The 23,993-nt window shown below is 45.1% G+C and overlaps 1 protein-coding gene across 2 annotated transcripts in view; it reads left to right on the top strand.

Annotated features, from left to right (window-relative positions):
* FRG1 (FSHD region gene 1) overlaps positions 1-23,993 on the top strand; it is a 67,705-nt gene that overhangs the window by 22,132 nt on the left and 21,580 nt on the right. For both annotated transcript variants that reach the window (XM_063920812.1, XM_063920813.1), the window contains one exon: positions 7,869-7,973. In XM_063920812.1, coding sequence (XP_063776882.1) covers positions 7,869-7,973 — 105 coding nt within the window. The remainder of the gene's footprint in view (positions 1-7,868; positions 7,974-23,993) is intronic.

Genomic DNA, 23,993 nt, shown 5'->3' on the forward strand with positions numbered 1-23,993 from the left:
AGCCTATTGTAGTGCCTGCGGCTACAAGCGACTTGGAGGACTCCAAGTTGTTGGACGTTGTCAGAGCTTTAAAAATATACATTTCAAGGACGGCTGGAGTCAGAAAATCTGACTCGCTGTTTATACTGTATGCACCCAACAAGTTGGGTGCGCCTGCTTCTAAGCAGTCGATTGCTCGTTGGATTTGTAACGCAATTCAACTTGCACATTCTGTGGCAGGCCTGCCACAGCCTAAATCTGTTAAGGCCCATTCCACAAGGAAGGTGGGCTCATCTTGGGCGGCTGCCCGAGGGGTCTCGGCATTACAACTCTGCCGAGCAGCTACGTGGTCAGGGGAGAACACGTTTGTAAAATTCTACAAATTTGATACCCTGGCAAAAGAGGACCTGGAGTTCTCTCATTCGGTGCTGCAGAGTCATCCGCACTCTCCCGCCCGTTTGGGAGCTTTGGTATAATCCCCATGGTCCTTTCAGGAACCCCAGCATCCACTAGGACGATAGAGAAAATAAGAATTTACTTACCGATAATTCTATTTCTCGGAGTCCGTAGTGGATGCTGGGCGCCCATCCCAAGTGCGGATTATCTGCAATACTTGTACATAGTTATTGTTAACTAATTCGGGTTATTGTTTAGGGAGCCATCTTTCAGAGGCTCCTCTGTTATCATACTGTTAACTGGGTTTAGATCACAAGTTGTACGGTGTGATTGGTGTGGCTGGTATGAGTCTTACCCGGGATTCAAAATCCTCCCTTATTGTGTACGCTCGTCCGGGCACAGTACCTAACTGGAGTCTGGAGGAGGGTCATAGGGGGAGGAGCCAGTGCACACCACCTGATCTGGAAAAGCTTTACTTTTTGTGCCCTGTCTCCTGCGGAGCCGCTATTCCCCATGGTCCTTTCAGGAACCCCAGCATCCACTACGGACTCCGAGAAATAGAATTATCGGTAAGTAAATTCTTATTTAATTCCTCATTCACAGAAACCACTTGACGGTGCAAGGGTTTTACAATTGTATATCATTGTCATCTCATTTTGTGCTAGTTTCTGTGTTATCTGATCCTCTCATATCCCCTATAACCTTTTTTAAACCATAAAAGTTTTATGTACCTCTCTAAAATGTGATGAGAGGGCATGTGTCACCATGCCTTCCTGATATTCCTGAGATGTTTCTCTAATCTGATCTTAAGGGGTCTTCTGGTCCGTCCAGTATAAAATTTATTACACATACATTCAATACAATAAATGACGTTGGATAAATGGCATTTAATTAAGGCTGTGATTTTATTTTTCCTTCCATTGATATTCATTCCAAAGTTATTCTTAACATTCTTTCAGCCTATACATATGCCGCATCTAAAAAAAAACAGTCGTTATTACTTTTCGAATTTTGGAGATTGACTACATTCATCCTCCAAAATTCCCAAAGTAATAACGACAGGGTTTTTTACATGCGGCATATGTATAGGCTGCAAGAATGTAGTTTTGTTTTTATTTGTTTCTGTTTTATTGGCGTGGTACAACAGAAAAACATTTGAGCGCCTGTGTACCCATTTGGTGAATTGTGAAAGTTATTTTAAGTGTGAGGTGAAACTTATTTCCATTTGGGACTAAGGGGCAGCCTTTTGGCGCACTTGATTTTATCTATCTTTTTGCATGAATAAGCTATGACAATCACATTGTAGCTGGGGGACTATTCTACCTAATACAATATGATGACATTTTGTGATGTTTGTGTTCAGTCTTGGCCTTGTTGCTGGTGCAGATACCTTTGTAGTGAAGTGAGTGACATACATAATGTGGTGGTAGAAAACACTCTAAACTCAAATTTAATTCATTTTTATTTCTTTTTAATATATATATATATATATATATATATATATATATATATATATATATATATATATATATATATATACACATAAATGACAAAAAGTAATGCTGTCATCCTGTGTCGGCATAATTTTGTGTGAACCAGCTGGGCCAAATGCGAGTGGCGGGAAGTGCACAGATTCCGGCGATTTAATATAACTACCGCGTTAATAGGTGCCGCGGCACTTTCAACGCATAGGTCAGTGAACTTATCACGGATTTTATGTGTCAACGCCTTCTAACACGTTAATTTAACAAGCATTTAAAAGGGTCTCGGGTGAAAAAGGGACTGGAGTTGAATAGCCCTAGGCGTTAAAGCCAGAGGTTACCACCTTTTCTCTAACGTCCTAGTGGATGCTGGGGACTCCGTAAGGACCATGGGGAATAGACGGGCTCCGCAGGAGACTGGGCACTCTAAAGAAAGATTTAGTACTACCTGGTGTGCACTGGCTCCTCCCTCTATGCCCCTCCTCCAGACCCCAGTTAGAATCTGTGCCCGGCCAGAGCTGGGTGCTTTTAGTGAGCTCTCCTGAGCTTGCTAGAAAGAAAGTATTTTAGTTTAGGTTTTTTATTTTCAGAGAGCTTCTGCTGGCAACAGACTCTCTGCTACGTGGGACTGAAGGGAGAGAAGCAAACCTAACTGCGGCTAGGTTGCGCTTCTTAGGTTACTGGACACCATTAGCTCCAGAGGGATCGAACACAGGTACCTAACCTTGATCGTCCGGAGCCGCGCCGCCTTCCCCCTTGCAGAGCCAGAAGTACAGAAGCAGCAGAAGCATGAAGACATCGAAATCGGCGGCAGAAGACTCCTGTCTTCACTTAAGGTAGCGCACAGCACTGCAGCTGTGCGCCATTGCTCCCGCAGCACACCCGCACACTCCGGTCACTGTAGGGTGCAGGGCGCAGGGGGGAGGCGCCCTGGGCAGCAATTAAGGTACCTTTTGGCAAAATAATACATATTTTCAGTCAGGCACTGGATATATGTTCGAGCCCCCGCCATTTTTTACACATAGAAGCGGGACAGAAGCCTGCCGCTGAGGAGGCGGGGCCTTCTTCCTCAGCACACCAGCGCCATTTTCTCTTCACAGCTCTGCTGGAAAGACGCTCCCCGGGCTCTCCCCTGCAGTATCCAGGTGCAAAAAGGGTAAAAAGAGAGGGGGGGGCACATAAATTTAGGCGCAAAACGATCACAAACAGCAGCTACTGGGTAATCACTAAGGTACAGTGTAATCCCTGGGTTATATAGCGCTGGGGTGTGTGCTGGCGTACTCTCTCTCTGTCTCCCCAAAAGCCTTTGTGGGGTCCTGTCCTCAGTCAGAGCATTACCTGTGTGTGTGCGGTGTGTCGGTACGTCAGTGTCGACATGTTTGATGAGGAAGGATATGTGGAAGCAGAACAAGTGCCGGTGAATGAGGTGTCGCCGCCGACTGTGCCGACACCTGATTGGATCTATATGTGGAAGGTGTTAAATGATAATGTAAGCTCCTTGCATAACAGATGGGATAAAGCTGTAGCCTCGGGACAGTCAGGGTCTCAACCCATGCCTGATCCTACAATGCAGAGGCCGTCAGGGTCTCACAAGCGCCCACTATCCCAGATGGATGACACAGATGCCGACACGGAGTCTGACTCCAGTGTCGATGACGATGATGCAAAGTTGCAGCCTAAAATGACAAAAGCCATCCGCTACATGATTATAGCAATGAAGGATATATTGCACATATCAGAGGAAAACCCTGTCCCTGACAAGAGGGTTTATATGTATGGGGAGAAAAAGCAAGAAGTGACTTTTCCCCCTTCACATGAATTAAATGAATTATGTGAAAAAGCGTGGGATTCCCCTGATAGGAAAGTAGTAATTTCCAAGAGAGGTTACGCTGGGAATCCTCGATGAGGGCAGACAAGGCGTTGACACGCTTATCTAAGAGGGTGGCCCTGCCGTCTCAGGATACGACCGCCCTAAAGGATCCTGCGGATAGAAAGCAGGAAGCTATCCTGAAGTCTGTTTATACACATTCTGGTACTCTACTGAGGCCAGCAATTGCTTCGGCCTGGATGTGTAGTGCTGTAGCAGCTTGGACTGATAATCTCTCGGAGGAGATGGATACCCTGGACAGGGACACTGTTCTACTGACCCTGGGACATATCAAGGACGCGGTCCTATATATGCGCGATGCCCAGAGGGACATTTGCCTGCTAGGCTCTAGAATAAACGCAATGTCCATTTCTGCCAGAAGGGTCTTATGGACTCGGCAATGGACAGGGAACAGAGGCAGGGGTAGAGGAAAAAAGCTGCACCATGCAGCTAGGTCCCAGGAACAAAAGTCCTCCCCGGCTTCCACTAAATCCACCGCATGACGCTGGGGCTCCACAGGCGGAGCCAGGAGCGGTGGGGGCGTGTCTCCGAAATTTCAGCCACCAGTGGGTTCGCTCACGGGTGGATCCTTGGGCTATACAAATTGTGTCTCAGGGATACAAGCTGGAGTGACGCCCCCTCACCGTTACCTAAAATCGGCCTTGCCAGCTTCCCCCAGGGAAAGGGAGGTAGTGCTGGCGGCAATTCACAAGCTATACCTCCAATAGGTGGTAGTAAAGGTTCCCCTCCTTCAACAGGGAAGGGGTTACTATTCCACTATGTTTGTGGTACTGAAACCGGACGGTTCGGTCAGACCCATCTTGAATTTAAAATCCCTGAATATTTATTTGAGGAAATTCAAGTTCAAAATGGAATCGCTCAGAGCGGTCATTGCAAGTCTGGAAGAGGGGGATTTCATGGTGTCTCTGGACATCAAGGATGCTTACTTGCATGTCCCCATTTATCCGCCTCATCAAGAGTACCTCAGGTTTGTGGTACAGGACTGTCATTACCAATTCCAGACGCTGCCGTTTGGCCTGTCCACGGCACGAGAATATTTACCAGGGTGATGGCGGAGATGATGGTGCTCCTTCGGAAGCAAGGAGTTACAATTATCCCATACTTGGACGATCTCCTCATAAAGGCGAGGTCCAGGGAGCACTTACTGATCAGCGTAGCACACTCTCAGGAAGTGTTGCGGCAGCACGGCTGGATTCTGAATATTCCAAAGTCGCAGCTGATCCCTACGAAGTGTCTGCCCTTCCTGGGCATGATTCTGGATACAGGCCAGAAGAAAATATTTCTCCCGGAGGAGAAGGCTCAGGAGCTTGTGACTCTGGTCAGGGACCTACTGAAACCAAAACGGGTGTCGGTGCATCACTGCACGCGAGTCCTGGGAAAGATGGTGGCGTCATACGAAGACATTCCCTTCGGCAGGTTCCATGCCAGGATCTTTCAGTGGGATCTGTTGGACAAGTGGTCCGGATCGCATCTTCAGATGCATCGGCTGATCACCCTGGCCCCCAGGGCCAGGGTGTCTCTTCTGTGGTGGCTGCAGAGTGCTCACCTTCTCGAGGGCCGCAGGTTCGGCATACAGGACTGGGTCCTGGTGACCACGGATGCAAGCCTCCGAGGATGGGGGGCAGTCACTCGGGAAGAAACTTCCAAGGGCTGTGGTCAAGTCAGGAGACTTGTCTGCACATAAATATCCTAGAACTAAGGGCCATATACAACGCCCTAAGCCAAGCGGAGCCTCTGCTTCGAGACCAACCGGTGCTGATTCAGTCAGACAACATCACTGCAGTGGCCCATGTCAACCGACAGGGCGGCACAAGAAGCAGGGGGGCGATGGCAGAAGCCACCAGGATTGTTCTTTGGGCGGAGAATCACGTGCAAGCACTGTCAGCAGTGTTCATTCCGGGGGTCGACAACTGGGAAGCAGACTTCCTCAGCAGACACGACCTCCACCCGGGAGAGTGGGGACTTCATCAAGAAGTCTTCACGCTGATTGCAAATCGATGGGAACTCCCACAGGTGGACATGATGGCGTCACGCCTCAACAAAAAGCTAAACAGGTATTGCGCCAGGTCAAGGGACCCTCAGGCGATAGCTGTGGACGCGCTAGTAACACCATGGGTGTTCCAGTCGGTCTATGTGTTTCCTCCTCTTCCTCTCATACCCAAGGTGCTGAGAATTGTAAGAAAAAGAGGAGTGAGAACAATATTCATTGCTCCAGATTGGCCAAGAAGGACTTAGTACCCGGAACTGCAAGAAATGCTCACAGAGGACCCATGGCCTCTGCCTCTCAGACAGGACCTGTTACAACAAGGGCCCTGTCTGTTCCAAGACTTACCACGGCTGCGTTTGACGGCATGGCAGTTGAACGTCGGATCCTAGCGGAAAAGGGCATTCCGGATGAAGTTATTCCTACGCTGATAAAGGCTAGGAAAGACGTGACAGCAAAACATTATCACCGTTTATGGCGAAAATATGTTGCTTGGTGTGAGGCCAGGAAAGCCCCTACAGAGGAATTCCAGCTGGGTCGATTCCTGCACTTCCTACAGTCAGGAGTGACGATGGGCCTAAAATTAGGATCCATAAAGGTCCAGATTTCGGCCCTATCCATTTTCTTTCAAAAGGAACTGGCTTCACTGCCTGAGGTTCAGACGTTTGTTAAGGGAGTGCTGCATATTCAGACCCCGTTTTGTGCCACCAGTGGCACCTTGGGATCTTAACGTGGTCTTGGGTTTCCTGAAATCCCACTGGTTTGAGCCACTTAAGACCGTGGAGCTAAAGTATCTCACATGGAAAGTGGTCATGCTGTTGGCCTTAGCGTCGGCTAGGCGTGTGTCAGAATTGGCGGCTTTGTCATGTAAAAGCCCCTATCTGGTTTTTCATATGGACAGGGCAGAATTGCGGACTCGTACGCAATTTCTACCAAAGGTTGTGTCTTTGTTTCATTTGAACCAACCTATTGTGGTGCCTGCGGCTACTCGTGACTTGGAAGATTCCAAGTTGCTGGACGTAGTCCGGGCTTTGAAGATTTATGTTAACAGAACGGCTGGAGTCAGGAAGACTGACTCGCTGTTTATCCTGTATGCACCCAACAAGCTGGGTGCTCCTGCTTCAAAGCAAACTATTGCGCGCTGGATCTGTAACACGATTCAGCAGGCTCATTCTGCGGCAGGATTGCCGCATCCAAAATCAGTGAATGCCCACTCCACAAGGAAGGTGGGGCTCTTCTTGGGCAGCTGCCCGAGGGGTCTCGGCATTACAGCTTTGCCGAGCTGCTACTTGGTCGGGTTCAAACACTTTTGCAAAATTCTACAAGTTTGATACCCTGGCTGAGGAGTACCTTGTGTTTGCCCATTCGGTGCTGCAGAGTCATCCGCACTCTCCCGCCCGTTTGGAGGCTTTGGTATAATCCCCATGGTCCTTACGGAGTCCCCAGCATCCACTAGAACGTTAGAGAAAATAAGATTTTACTCACCGGTAAATCTTTTTCTCGTAGTCCGTAGTGGATGCTGGGCGCCCGTCCCAAGTGCGGACTTCTTCTGCAATACTTGTATATAGTTATTGCTTAAATAAGGGTTATGTTATGCTTGCATCAGGTTTGTCTGATGCTCCGTTGTTGTTCATACTGTTAACTGGGTATAGTTATCACAAGTTATACGGTGTGATTGGTGTGGCTGGTATGAGTCTTACCCTGGATTCCAAAATCCTTTCCTTGTACTGTCAGCTCTTCCGGGCACAGTTTCTCTAACTGAGGTCTGGAGGAAGGACGTAGAGGGAGGAGCCAGTGCACACCAGTATTCCTAATTCTTTCTTAGAGTGCCCTGTCTCCTGCGGAGCCAGTCTATTCCCAATGGTCCTTACGGAGTCCCCAGCATCCACTACGGATTACGAGAAATAGATTTACCGGTGAGTAAAATCTTATTTTTTCTACCCCCGTTAAATTAACGGGGCTAATTGAATTTGGCCCTAAATCACCAAAATCTCGCCACTTGCACAACACACAGGCTATTATATTTGGCCCTCGTGACTGCCTATAATAGCTAATTTATAGCTGTCTAGAAAAGTATTTACACCATGTTTGTATTATAGTTACACAGCTTAATGTAACAACTTTTTCTTATTCCTTTCAGGGGAAAATGGCTTTGCTGGCGTCAAACAGCTGCTTTGTGAGCTGTAACGAAGAAGGTGACTTGGTAGCGCAGAATAAAACTGCAGGTGAAGGAGAAATGATAAAGGTATTGTTATTTATAAAACTTGAATTTCCTTTTATATCTTGGGAGTGGGACGGTATATTTTATACCCAAGGCTGAAATACTAAGGGTTACTAACATTTATATACAGTGTTGTCCTTGCACCAAATGTAGCATGCTTTAATTCAGGCGTGGATACATTTGTCCAGAATGTTAGGGTAGTTCCTAAAGTTAGCAGCTAAAGTAATTGTGGGGTTTAGAGAGTTTGGCTCATCCAGCCAAGGCAGTGACCTATCCAGTAGTGGATGACGTATAATTGCCACAGTACTCGCGTAACTAGGTTAGATACGATATGTCAACACTCATAATGTCAGCATAGTCATAATTTCGACATTGACGCGTCAGTGTTTATCATGCAGACAGTTCTGAAATTATTATTAAACTTTATTTATAAGGCGCCACAAGTGTTCCGTTGCACCATGCATACAGCAACAGTAGGACAGTACAGGGTACGTAGACCATTACATTACTGTAATATAAACAGAGCACAAGTAACAATTAGCACCACAATTCTCAGTACACAGTACAGCCGGGAAGCAGGAGTACAGCAGCTGGAAGAGACTGCTACGAGCGCGAGGAATTACAGACTAAATGGCCACTGAGTAGGTGAGGGCTGTCATTGAAGTGCTAGAGAAGAGGGCTGTGAGACAGGAGAGAAGAGATCCCTGCTCCTAGGAACTTACAATCTAGTGGAGAGGGGAGACTGACAGATGATATGAAGTGTGAGCATGTGGATGCGGAGATGAGGACAGGAAGTGAGTGAGTAGGAGATGGTCGATGAAATGCTGGCATATCATCACTGGTGGCCCAGCGGCGACTTCTGGGTCCTGTCAGTCATGTGACTGTTACTTTCTGGTCAGACCTCCGGTGTTCCGTTGAGTATCTCTCCATTATTGCTTGACCCTAACCCTCCCCCTGTTGCCAACCCCCTCCCCACACACACACGCACGTTGCCTAACCCTGAGAATGTCGATATGCTGCCTCTCGACATTTTAACCTGTCAACCTTTTGATAACATCCCCACATAACCAATAGAAAAATGAAACAACTGATCAACTGTTGGAGATACTGACAGAACATACATATAAATACTGTATAGTTTGGCGCTAACATACCATGCATACTGTATATATTGTATTGCAGCCAGTGCTAATTAAACTAGGTGCCGAACATGTATATAAATTTGCAGGTATCTAAACTATGAAGTAATGTCTAATATACAGCAAGAATTATTCTTCCTTTAAAATGAACGTGTCTCATTTTGCAGCTAAGCACGTTACTCATTTGAGATTATCCTGAAAACCAGGTGTTTCACCTCCATTGGTAGTTACAAAGTATGAAACACATCCAACATTAGTAATATGACTCATGACATATCTTCTGTACAAATTATAAGTTGTAGAAACCGTCAATGCTAAGGATGAGTGGGACTCATTTTCAACAGGTTCATTAAAAATGTTGAAGGCGAGAGTTCCAGTCCTTCCTGTTGCTGCCACCTATTAAGCTTAAGGTACCCTTGTTTGAAGCTGGGACGTCCCCAGTTTTAGAGTTTGGGCAAACTTACAAGTTTGGTGATTAGTGTGATCTTCCTCCTTTCTGGCATTAATAAACTCCAGGGCAAAGTAGTATTATCTGGTAGTCACCTGTCATCACCAGACATTAACAACCCGCACTGCGCCGAACCTTTGCTTTTACCAAGGCTAGGGGAGGACACTTGAAGAGCTGTATCTTTCACGCAGGGTCAACCTCATTTCAAATGTACCTTGTTGGCATACAATATTATTCATAAAAATTATGGGCAATTTAATTCAAAATCTTTTTTTTATTTTTATTTTTTAAAAAGCATGGTATCATTTGTGTTCAGTAGCTACTGCATAAAAAAAAATTTTTTTTTTTAAATTGTTACTTATACTGATAGTGGAATGTATCCAGTTCAAAAAAGTGCCAAAATGGGCTCCAGCACAGGAGTGACAATACTCTGTGGGGAAGTGGTTAATGGGACTGACACTACTACATTTCAGATAAATGACTTGATATAACTACTTCCCAAATATTCATAATGACATCACTGTTAACCAAATATAAAGATAATGATTAACAGGATATTTTACTTGTATTCAAGTCACTTGTGTATCTATTATATAATGCTGGAATTGTTTCTAATGCAGACACAGTAGAGAGCTGCAAAAAGACCCTGCTTCTTCCCTTCACATCTCTCACTGGCTGCCTGTTAGAAACAGCTGCAGTCTCACCTGTCCTCCAGTCAGCTCTGTCAGTGCGTGCATCCGGGCCCCCTCACTCATACGATGCCCACGTGATCTCGCTGCTCCCCCTCTTTCTGCTAATTCCCCCTCCTTTTAAATGGGGAGGGGGCAGAGAAGTTAGAGGGTGGAAAGTGGAGGAGAGATGAAAGGGGTTAGAGATGGGAAGGTGGGGGAGGACACTTGTCATCACTTGGAGCTCATGCACTCCCGTGCATGCTGGCCCCACCCACAAACTCACCAGCAGGCAGAGATCAGAGAGAGATGTAGGGGAGACAATGATGAGTGTCACTGAGGCATAACGTTAGAGAGACACAGTTGGACTTACGGCTGTAGAGAACATTAAGGTAAGGGCCTAGGGAGACATGAGGGGGAGAGGCTATGGGACAACCACAATAGCTAGCAACCTGGCTATAGTTCTCGCTTCTACAACATATAAAATATTTTCTCTAGCATCCATAAGGGATATTGGGGAGACTTGGTACGATGGGGGTATAGACGGGGTCCAAAGGAGCCGGTTCACTTTAAACTTCTTCACTTGGTGTGCTGGTTCCTCCCCTCTATGTCCCCTCACACAGGCAGTTTAGAAAAAAGTGCCCTCAGGAGAGGATGCACATCTCTGCAGCTCCAGAGAGTTTTATTCAGTTTATTTTAAATCTTTGTTATTTTCGGTATGCTGTTTGGGCACCAGCATACCTGCATCGGGAGGGGGGGACGGTCACGGGCCATGCGAGGTGTTAGTCGCTTCCCCGAGAGGTTGTTTGTTCAGCGGGGCACTGCGCCTTAGCTGTCGCAATCGCTGCACACCGCACAAGTGAGTACAAAGCGGGGGCCCTGCTAGAGCACCCTGTGTAAACTGGATATCGGTGGCTTAAACTAGCACTTGTGTGATGTTTTTAAGCACTTTAGGAGACATTGCCTGTTCGAAAAACTCTGTAGCTCCGGCGCCATTGGGGGGCGGAGCTACCTCAGAGCGGGTCCAGCTGCATTTTGGCGCCTTCCTCTTCCTACTGCAGCAACAGCAGGCGCACACAGCTCCTCCTGAACACACTCAGAAAACGCTGTAAAACTGGTACAGGGTGTAGCAAAGGGGGAGAGCCGCTATTGTACACAATCTGTGTCCTATACAGGACAGAAATGATAAGTGTTTCACTGTGATATTATATGCTGAGCGCCTCACTGGGACTGTGTAGCTGGGGTGTGCTCACCTACAGTAAGGGCAGGCTTGATAAGTTTTACTGTCTGTGTGTATGTCATTGTGATTTACTATGAGCATGGGTAAACACAAACTATGCAGTGTATGCCAACCCAGATTCTCTCCCTTATCATCTGATTCTGTTTCATGTGAACAATAATCTTCACAACTCAGTGAGGGGGCTGGGGGAGAGGGTCAAGTGCCTTCCTGGCTACAGGCCCTTAAGAATATGATGTCTGATATGTCATCACAACTCACTGCTAATGTTCAGAAAACTCAGCTACTACAACAGGCTGTTGCAGACTTAGCTGCTAGGGCAGATATTACACAGCCCCCCTCTCTAACTCAGGACCACAAAAGCATAGTTTACCTGCCTTACTCTCGGATTCAGATGAGGATATACAGGAGGATGGGGAGGACTTGGATCCCGTTAGTGGGGATTCCCCTTCTGCTCAGGGTATTGAACCCCTCATTCTGGCTATATGGGATGTGTTAAAACTCCCTCTAGAGGACGCTGCATCACAAGGGGTTCAGTTCCAGGGCAGGTGGTCATCCCACGAAGCCCTCCTTCCGATCAACATTCTGGAACTTCGGGCAATCTACAATGGTCTGCTTCAAATTTCTCCTTTGCTCAAGGATCACGCAATCCAAGTACAGTCGGACAACGCCATAGCGTACATCAATTGGCAAGGAGGGACAAAAAGCAGAGCCTACATGTGATAGGTGTCAAAGATACTCCTCTAGGCGGAAAGAAATGCAAGCGCAATGTCCGCAATCTTCATTCCGGGAGTGGACAACTGGGAAGCGGACTTCCTGACTCGTCACAATCTCCACCCGGGGGAGTGGGGGCTCCACCATCAGATGTTTCAGCAGATCATCAACCAGTGGGGCTGCCCACAAATAGACAAGATGGCTTCTCGACTCAACAAGAAGCTTCACTGATATTGCTCACAAACCAGGGACCCTCAGGTGAGGGCAGTAGATGCAGTGATGTCGCCTTGGCCTTACCGGCTGGTCTACCTGTTTCCTCCAATTCCGTTGCTCCCAAGGGTGCTCAAGCAAATCAGAAATCAGGAAGTCCAGGCAATTCTGATTGCCCCGGATTGTACGCAGATCTTCTGGACAAGTCCATCGAAGACCCTTGGCCTCTACCACTAAGAATAGATCTTCTTCAACAAGGGCCATTCATCTACCCGGACTTACGGCGACTTCGTTTGATGGCATGGAGGTTGAGCGGAACATCCTAGCTCACAAGGGCCTTTCCAAGGTTATTGCTACCATGGTTCTGGCCCGGAAAGCGGTGACATCAAAACACTATCATCATATTTGGAGAAGATATGTCTCTTAGTGTGAGGAACACACATATACCCCTACAGAGTTCCACCTTGGATGTTTTTTATGTTTCCTGCAGGCTGGTGTGGATAATGGCATTAGGTGCTGTGCGAGCCTTGAAGATCTATGTCCAGCGAACTGCTCGGATCAGAATCAAATTCCTTGTTCATACTATATGATGCGCAGAAAATGGGTTGCCCTGCTTCAAAGTAGTCCATTGCTCGTTTGCTTAAGGTTACTATCCAACATGCCTATGTGTCGGCAGCCTTACATGTTCCTAAGTCTCTGAAGGCCCACTCTACAAGATCGGTGGGCTCTTCCTGGGCGGCTACCCGTGGAATCTCGGACTTGCAACTATACCGAGCTGCTACCTGGTCGGGGAAGAACACTTTTGTTAAGTTCTACAAGGTTGATACCCTGGCCAAAGTGGATACCCATGTAAATGCTGATTTACTTTGCAGGACAAAAAGCAATACCTTAAAACACTCTTAATACACTTTAAAATCGAGCCGCTGCGGCCGCTGTATTTAATCTTTACCCTACGTACTTTTTACACAGCGTACAAAGACCCGTACCCCGTACGCACTTTGCGTACTCACACCGTGATGGACGTACAAAGTACACGCAGTGCATACACACACACAGAGACACGCTGAGAGCACAATGCAGTTACACGTGTGATAGTAATATACCTTAAACCTTTTAGCAGGAAATGGGACTCGTCACCAATTGTAATTCAAAACCTATGTTGGCGTCCAACCCACCAATGGTTATCTTTACTAGCAGGGGGTTAGAAGAATAATACAATACAATAAGAGAAAAAGGCTACAGTCAATGGTACATACGATTGTTCGCCTACGCTGTCCGGTCCTCAATCATCAAAGTAGATGATCTTCAGAGATTGTGAGTGACCTGGCCTGCAGCTGGCTTTTTATACATTTGTCCAAAACCTAACACAATGGGAACTGTATTTTTTGTCCATTGGACACTGGGATGGTCATTTACAGTACAGGAGAGGTCATAGGTCCGTTTGAATAGGTGGGCAATGTCTGGTCCAGGTGCACTTGCAGATGTTCTCCTCTGGGTTCCCGCCGCATATCAAGAGCACAGTAAATACAGTTAATGTTTATGTTGTGCTCCTGCGCATAACTATTCGCAGGAGCGTGCGATCCTCTGCAAACCAACACCGGAATAACCTAGTTCTGTCCCCTCCTATCCTGTAAAGGTGAATCCCTTTGTTGCTGTACCATTTAAACAAGTGTAAATTGCTGGTGTGGTGCATGTGGGCTATGTGTACACTGTGCACTATTTGGATTAAATATGTAATGTGTTTTTATGGCTTTTCCATGCGATTACAAACACTACCGTAATTACTCATACCACGCGCTAACATGCACGACTGCGTGAGTGATCATACGCAATTTGCGAATATGTGCACGCACGGCAGAATAAGTACGCACACGGAGGCCATCTGTGTGGTGTTTGTATGTGATGTGTGTACTGTAATATTTTCCGACTTCAACAGTCCACCCTTTGGCAGTCATCAATAACTGCCACTCTTAACTAATAAACAGAAAATATTATCTATACAATATATACAAGTTTGGATGATCGGAGGAGAGCGGTAGGTGGGAAATGTGTAACCTAGTGGGATAGTAAAAAGCATGTATGTATGAATCAGTGTCTGAGGGGCATGTATCATCTATATGTTCTAAATAAGCTTTGAGGTATTACGAAGTATACATTAAATCTATCTCATCCCATATTATGGGTCTGTAAATGGGCAAACAATCACTACCGAGCTCTTTTCAGCTTCTTATTCCAACAAACGGGGAGCACATTTAGTTGATGATACATGGAGGGGGAACATATGTGAATGCTACTATATGTGTATAACACCTGTCGACTATGTGTGTCATTAACTGGAGGTTGCAGAGATGAAGAGAAGACACATATATAAAAATACATTCACATAAACGTTGGGTAGGGCTGACGTCTTTTCCGGTTGGATGTTTTCTGGGTAAGGGGGAAACAGAGAAAAATGGTGAAAGAAACAGGCCATAAAATTCATTTGCAATCCTTATCATAACTCCGTCTCTATGGATGGATCATAAATCAAATCTGCTGCTGTAACAACACCCTCGCTCCTTAGACTCATCAAATTTGTGCTGTGCTTGCGCCGCGTTATAATTCGAACACACCTGAATATCAGGCCAATAATTATGATGGCTCCCAGGATACAAAGGAGAAACGTCCCCACACTCATAATAACATTCTGTGCCCACTCTCCTAACCCTGAGAACCATTTGCGTGGGTTCAAACATGAGACCCAGCCGGTCACTTCATTACCCACAGTCGCTAAGGTAAAGTTGTGCTTCCTCCTGAACTCCCACTTCAACTGTAAGATCTCGTCCATCTTCTGTTCGATGATCTCCGTGGGGTCGTCAGTGCTGTTTGTAATATACGTGCAGCACTTCAAACCATATTGAGTTGCCAGAGTAACACAATACCCACCTGTCACGGCTGTAACATAATTAAGGACCATCCTGTGCTGGATCAGTTCTTTCTTGTAGGCTTGTAACTCCCTTCCCGTATAACTGAAGGTGTCATCATACATCTCGGTGATATTGTCTATCAAGTTCGCTAGTGCATGGATGTACCTATAATTGATAGTTCCTCTGGCAGTACGGGTGATATCTAATGCGCTAAGGAACTGAATCCCGGTGGATTCATGGATCAAATCAGAGGCTGCGTGCTCTGCCCTATCTATGAGGTGTCTCTTGATGATATGTTCATAGTGGGTATGAGTATAAGGAGTCTGAGCGCTGCGTGGAACGTCTTTCATTTTATCGTGGGTTATGGTCATGACCTCAGCTAGTACTCTCCCAATATAACACAATCCCTCAGAGCTCGAAATTAACCACTTGTACGCTTTTCTCCCACATATAAAATAGGCATCATCTGGGAGAAAGTAGGGAACAAAATGTAACATCACCATATTGCAAACTTTCCATGTAAAGAAATCAATCCCTAGTTCTCTCATTTGCTCAGTACAAGTATCGGGCTGGATGATATGGTCACAATACCCTGACCATACTTTTCCAACCCACATGGTCTTGCTTCCACGTGTATACCTATACCGAAAATACCTCCCACTGTTGGCTATCTTGCGTACAAGTTCAGAGTTGATAGGTATCCCATCAGCTCTGTGCGAAAAGGTCATTGTCTGGTTATTCCACGTCACTTCCTAATTTCCTGGTTTTCGGAAATTGGAAATATTGAAATACAACAGGGACCTATCTACATGATACTGGTGGAGCTTCAAGTTAGGGGGCCTAGATATATTGAATTTCTTGTCCACCGGTCTCCCACCCCGTAATTCGAGTACCTCATCTATTGTTAACTGGTATGGTACTAATCCTGACTTACTCTGACCTTGAGGTACCTGTGAGCACACCCAGCATTCTGTCTGGTTTAAGACCTTACCCACTGAGTGGTAATCACTCAACGGATGTCGGTCCATGTTGATATTAATGTTGGACTGACATCTCTGGATGCACCCATCTTCGACTATGTTCTCACAATTCCTACAAATACAATATTCATCAGACCCTTCACATTGCCTCCGAGCTCCATAACTATCAGAGCGCTTACTGATACCAGCCTTTACTCAAGTGATATGCTGCTCCTGAGATCCTACAAATTCGTACTCTCCATCAGAACCCATTCCAGATCCTTGCTCGACCTCTCTGGTACCCTCACCAAAACAAATTGTCCTGAGAAAAACCAATATTACTAGTAGAACCCGAAACGCAGTCTCTTGTGATAGATCCATTTCGTTAGGGGAAAGAAGGAAAAAATAAGGAGAAAAAAAAGGAAAACGAAGGGGGGGGGGAGTTGAAAGAAGCAAATGGTGCAACAACCGTCCTTGATCTCGTTGCTCTCCGCGCTCAGGTGCCGTTCAACAGTCCTGCCTCTCAGCTTTCCCGGAATAGACTATCTAGTGATATGAGGTTCTCTTTACCTTGCTCTTTGTCACTAGTTTTCTCCGGGTCAGCGACCTTCTTGCAGTGGGACGAGCGGACCCAAGTCTCTCTTTCGGCAACCTGTAATGCTGGTTAACAAGACTTGGTACGGTCCTTCCCACCTGTCAATGAGGCAACCTGAGCGTAGAAAATTTTGTATCATCACATAATCCCCAGGCTCAATGTCATGACAATTACTGTTTGGTAGGTCAGGAATCACCAGCTTTAGATTTCTTTGTTGAATTCTCAGCTGCTGGCTCATCCTAGCCAAATATTTCACAGTTATTTATTATTGCATTTCAAATCATCCTGGGGGTCTATCATTACATGAGGTTGTCGACCAAAAAAGAATTTCAAAGGGTGATAAGTTAAGCGGTGACCTGGGAGTGGTTCTGATGCTGTACAACACTAGTGGCAAAGCTTCTGGCCACAGCAATCCAGTTTCAGACATCACTTTGCTCAGCTTGTTCTTAATAGTGCTTTTCACTCTCTCTACCTTCGCACTCGCCTGTGGTCGGTACGGAGTATGTAGCTTGCTATTAATTCCCATCAGTTTGCACATGACCTGAAAGACTTCACCTGTAAAATGGGTATCCCAATCACTTTCAATCATTCTAGGGATACCATATATACACGCAAGTTCCTGCACAATTTTCTTTGCAGTGAACGTAGCAGTATTTGTGGCAGCAGGGAACGAACGCTTCTACCCAGTTGAAAAACGCATCAATACATACTAACACATATTTCAAATTCCTACAGGCTGGTAACTGTATGAAGTCGATTTGTATTACCTGAAAAGGTCCATCTGTAGGAGGGATATGGGATGGCTCTGTTGGTATTGTCTTACCAATATTCTTCCTCAAGCAAGTAAAACATGTCATTGTTCTCTTACCTGCAGGAGAAGAGAATCCTGGCGCACACCAGTAGGCTCTTACCAGCTTGCACATACCCTCTTTGCCCAGATGAGTCAGACCGTTGCCGCCTCAGCTAGACTTGGAAAATATGCTCTGGGGGCCACTGGCTTACCGTGTCCACCTGTCCAAAGTTCTGAGGACTCCTGACCATACCCCTTCGACTTCCAGAACACCTTTTCCTGTAGGGAACACAAATTTTGCATTTCAATTTGACTGTCGTGTGTTATCAGTTGTGTGAAGTAAACCATCTCTGGATGAGAGAAGAGAGGGGAATAATTATAAAAAAAAAGAAAAATGTCAGGTTTGGCATTCACCCACAGGCTGTCACACCATCATGCATATCGGTGTCTGTACACAGTCTCCCTTCACCAGTATTCTCATTCTCCACCCTTTGTGCATAACCAGGCACACTGCAGTAATACTGGTGTCCTTGTGCTGGTGAGATATACTGGATTTGGGCAGAACTCTGAAGGACCGAGTAGGCATGTGGCGTTTGAACTGTAATCGGGTCTATGTATTGTACCCTCCTGTTGGTGAACGTAAGATGAAGAGGAAACTTGTGAAGAAAGAAAAATCACATAGAAGTTAGTGACAGATAAATTTGTAGAGATAAAGAGGATTTTATAAAATTTGACAACTGGATTGGGCACTATGGGGAATGACTTCTCTACTTGGTCTATTCCCCTTGGTCTATTCCCCTTAAAAAAAAAAAATCTATGTGTGTTGTATCTCTACTGGGACTATCGCAGCCATCAATCCAGTGTCCTGTCCATCCTAAGTTCATAGGGAACCCGGTATCTTTGAGATAATTTCCTCTGCCTGTGATGGACATGAATCTAGAACAGTGAAATGTAACATTAGTCTTTGTGGGTGACTGACATACTTTGTACTTCCTGAGCGGGAGCACATTATATGTATTTCCTACCTAACAAAGCTCCTGTTAAGTTAATCAGGGGGCATTTCTACTAGAAAAAGAAACAAAAGTTTAAAGGCCCCATCTTAACCCCAGCAAGTTTTGTCAAAGGGTAATGTTGCATTTATTCCGGTCTTCCCATTAACCGAATCTGTGTTTTCTATATGGCTCATGATTCCTTACTATATGTCCCTTGGTCCTGTGTATGTGTTTAATAATGTGGCTTGTGTTTTCTGTCTAGGGGGTCTATATTGACTATGTGTCCTACTACTCCTACAATCTCTGGCAAAATGCCCTTCCTTTTTACAAGTGTAACATATTATTAACCTTGGCTTACCATTAGGGGTCTGGGGTTTGGGCTGATGAGTCTTTCCTGTAAGAGCCTGTATACTTACTGTCCTTAACCTCTCTTCCTGTTGTTCTCTGCGCCTAACAATGTTCTTGTGATGCTCAATAGCGCACTCTCTAAGATAAGCTACTGTGACCCCTTTCCAATTAGGCAAAGATGTTTGCACCCTGTCCCTTAATGCCTTATTGAGTCCATCCATTAACACAGAGACAGCCACCTCCCTGTAATTCGCAACGTTCCCTATATCCGATAGCCCAATGTATCTAGCCATTATTTGCAAAGCCCAATGGAAATATTCAGATGCCATTTAATTTTCTCTGTTTTATGGAGAACATTTTTCTCCACTTAACAGTAGTGAGGAAATACAGCTCTAGTTGCATGTTAATTCGTTCCACGTTCTCCTGATTGTGTTCGTCAGTCATAGGACCATCCGACTCTAATTTACAATCAGTAATACATTTTTGGGTGTCAATATTAGGGGGTAGGCACGCTTTCAAAAGTATCTGCCAATCTTTGTTTGCAGGTTCATATGCATTACACAGATCCTTTACATACTTCTGACATCTGGCTAAATGCTTCCGGGGATCGGGGAATTCTGAAATGATTGACCGCAGTTCTGATCTGGTCCACGGACAATACATTAAATTATTGCTGGTGAGGGTTACTCCCTGACTATCGGTTCTCCCATTGGCAGTTACTATTTCCAAGACAGGATATAACCCTACCATTTCATTCCTAATCTGGTTACTGTGAGGTGTTGATGTCTCTGTGTAATGGACAGTCTCACACTTACCGATGTCTGTGATCTCACCAGTCCTTCAGTGGGGGATACTGTTACTGCTCTTACTGGTTGGACAGGGCCCACCTGAATTTCCTGTAAGGCGACTGCCTTGATGAGGGCTGAGAGTGGGATGGATGCATAATTTTCCTCTGACCTTGGAGAGAGTTCAAAACAGGATATAACTTGCAAGGGTTAAGGTTAACACATTGATTATGTATTTTTCTATCATTTACAGATATACCATTGATTGTAGCCATCTACTCCCCTTCAGCCTGTGTCGGTAATGGTGTGTTCGTGTCCACATTCCTGTTAGGTCTGGAATTTGCTGTGCGAGCCAGTTCCCTTTGCACCTCCCCCTCTTGCCACAAGTTTAAACAATCATTATGTCTGATCCTTCGTTTTCTAGATTTGATCAGGCATATTCTACTACCTACATTCTGCAGTACCTCTGGTTCAAAGCTGCCTATCCTAGGGAATGATGCCGTATCTTTGTCAGTCATACATACCCATTCGTCACAATAAACTTCAGCGTGTGGACCATATTTCCCACACATAATAAACCTCGCTGACCCCTTGGGCCGCGGCTTTCCAGCCTGAACCCTGGCCACCATACGTCTCTTACTTGAGCAACTGGCTCCCATAATTGTGGGCCTTTTCCCACAAACACCAAAATACTCAATGCAAGCAGACGGTGAAAGTTCTCTGAGCGCTCTTCACCCGCTCTCGCCCACGTTGGCCAGTACTATGATACACTGTTGATAGTGGAAGGCAATGTACCCAACCTAGGGCCTCTAACTGGCTTCTATTCACTGGATATTTTTAGGAGTGACTTACCTTTTCCAGTGAATATCTAACGTTGGAGATTTTCCTGAGAGAGACCAGCGAAAACTCCCTATGCACTTAAACACAAATCACGCTTGCGTATGCTATACACGGCGCTAATGATACCGCGGTTTTGCACAAAAAGTTTGCACAAGGGTATCAAGTTGCATCACGTATCGCACCCACAAACGCGCGGTCCAATCGCACAGCGTATAGGTACTTGTTACCTATCCGCTCTACGACCACGAGTCGAATATACAAACTGCGACCCTTCAGCCGTAGCGTAACAAAAAAAACTATATGGGTCACAATTCACAATTCCCTACCACGCTCCTGTGCAAGTCTCCTCACGACTTGCGTACTTTATTATCTATACTAACGTGAGTCAGCCGCCTTACGCCGCCAAGCCTCCACTCACTTGGTGTACCAATGACGGGATCCCGAATTCTGGAGTTCAAATACACTCACTCTTCCTTTCAACTCACACAAATACACAGCGTTTTTCTGTACAGAAAATTTCCACTCTTTCTGATCAGCAGCTGTACCCCAGAGGCAGTACAGTTTAAACAAAAAGTCTTATACTAATCTGCTTTTGAAATCGGATAGTTATGTGCTATTGCATTTAAGGTATACTACCCCACCTTTTAATTGAATGAACTATCATGTAATTTGTACTTAGCGTCCGCAATCTTATGCAACTTTGCGTAAACACGCGACCGTGCGTGCCTTTTACACTGCGTGCGCGGTCCTGTACTTTGTCCGGGCCACGTGTACAAAACATGCGTCCGCAATAAAACAAATCACACAGTCTTTATAAATATGAGCAATACTAACTATAATCGCTCACTTAACACAACCCACACTTGTTCTGTATAAGCCTTTACGACTGGGCCAGAACTGCGTTTTGTGTTTTAATAATTACTCCCTTAAATACATTTACTTCAAATGTATCTATATAGCAAACAAATGCATCCGATTTCACACAGATCTATAATGACTAATAACCTATAATTTAAATGCTATGATTCAGATTGGATAGCTATCTTGCAGAACATACACTGATATAAATATACACATAATTATAATGACATTATATATACGTATCATTTACTGGCCTCCTATGAGACACCTTACCTCTTCACTGCCTCTAATTTGCATATCAGATATTTGCTGTTCACTACTAAAAAAAAAAAAGTAGTTACACAGGTTAATTTGCATTTCAATGGCTATACTCCACAAGTCTTGGAAGAAAAGAGAGAAGAAAAAAACAAAACTTTTTTTTTTTTTCACAGACAAGAAAGGGGAAAAAACACAAAAAAAATTCACTTATCTCACCATTTACCCTCACTAGGCCCAATTGAAACTATTTGTAATTGTCTATGGCATGGGTTAAATAAATTAATTGGTAACTCATAAATGGTGCTGGATGTTACAAAGGAAACTGATTGTTCTGAGCACAGTGAAAATCAGCTATTTATAAAGTGGCCTTCCTAAAATGGCCACTGCTCCTCCCCCTTCCACGTCCATGAGGTTTACACAAGATGGTGGACACACCATGTGGCTCCTTTGTCACAAAGAAATCACATTCCACACAGGCACCAATGTTTCTTTAGGCCTGAGTTTAAAAAAAAAAAACCTATATCATGGCAATGCAGCAACTTTTAAATGTACTTTTAAATTCTACTTAACAGATAAACAATCCAATCTGAATCAAACACAATATGACTTATTTGAACTTTGTTTTGCAACAATATGTGAGAGGGTATGCAAAGTATAGGTACGCCCTGTGTACGTTTTTTTTTTTCGCCAAGAAAAATTACACAGATTTTTTAAATAGCTTTTTTCCTGTTTACCCCCGGGCTCTATCAGCACCTCTGTAGACCAGACGGAGCAGACGCAATATAACAGCACACAAATAGGGTTTTAAAACATCCAGCAACCAGAAAAAGGTTTAACGTAGATATATTTCCACCCTTTGCTGATAGATTAAAGTCTGCTATGATCTGCTTGCCTGTGAGCATGTGAAAAACCGGATCGAGTCCCCAATTGTAAATGCTGATTTACTTTGCAGGACAAAGAGCAATACCTTAAAACACTCTTAATACACTTTCAAATCGAGCCTCTGCGGCCGCTGTATTTAATCTTTACCCTACGTACTTTTTACACAGTTAGCGTACAAAGGCCAGTACCCCGTACGCACTTTGCATACTCACGCCGTGATGGACGTACAAAGTACACGCAGTGCATACGCACACACAGAGACACGCTGAGAGCACTATGCAGTTACACGTGTGATCGTAATATACCTTAAACCTTTTAGCAGGAAATGGGACTCGACACCAATTGTAATTCAAAACCTATGTTGGCGTCCAACCCACCAACGGTTATCTTTACTAGCAGGGGGTTACAAGAATAATACAATAAGAGAAAAAGGCTACAGTCAATGGTACATATGTTTGTTCGCCTGCGCTTCCCGGTCCAGTCCTCAATCATCAAAGTAGATGATCTTCAGAGATTGTGAGTGACCTGGCCTGCAGCTGGCTTTTTATACATTTGTCCAAAACCTAACACAATGGGAACTGTAATCTCTTTGTCCATTGGACACTGGGATGGTCGTTTACAGTACAGGAGAGGTCATAGGTCAGTTTGAATAGGTGGGCAATGTCTGGTCCAGGAGCACTTGCAGATGTTCTCCTCTGAGTTCCCGCCGCATATCAAGAGCACAGTAAATACAGTTAATGTTTATATTCTGTTCCTGCGCATAACTATTCGCAGGAGCGTGCGATCTTCTGCAAACCAACACCGGAATATTGCTCTTAAAATACTCTACAGCTGGATACCAAACACCACCTTATAACCTAGTTCTGTCCCCTCCTATCCTGTAAAGGCTAATCCCTTTGTTACTATACCATTTAAACAAGTGTAAATTGCTGGTGCGGTGCATGTGGGCTATGTGTACATTGAGCACTATTTGGATTAAATATGTAATGTGTTTTTATAGCTTTTCCATGCGATTACAAACACTACCATAATTACTCATACCACGCGCTAACATGCACGACCGCGTGAGTGATCATACGCAATTTGCGAATATGTGCACGCACGGCAGAATAAGTACGTGCACGATGGCCATCTGTGTGGTGTTTGTATGTGATGTGTGTACTGTAATATTTTCTGACTTCGACACCCAGTTTGGGCAGGGGGTGCTGCAGCAGGCTCTGCACGTTCCCGCCCATTCTGGAAGCTTTGGGACGTTTACATCGTACTAAGTCTCCTCAATATGCCTTGTGGATGCTAGAGAAAATAGGATTTTAATTACCTACTGGTAAATCCTTTTCTCGTAGTCCATAAGGGATATTGGGCACCCACCTCAGTGCGTTGACTTTTCTGCAGGTTCTCTTTTATATGGTTAC

Source organism: Pseudophryne corroboree, chromosome 1, assembly GCF_028390025.1.
Source record: "Pseudophryne corroboree isolate aPseCor3 chromosome 1, aPseCor3.hap2, whole genome shotgun sequence".
Lineage (NCBI taxonomy): Eukaryota > Metazoa > Chordata > Amphibia > Anura > Myobatrachidae > Pseudophryne > Pseudophryne corroboree.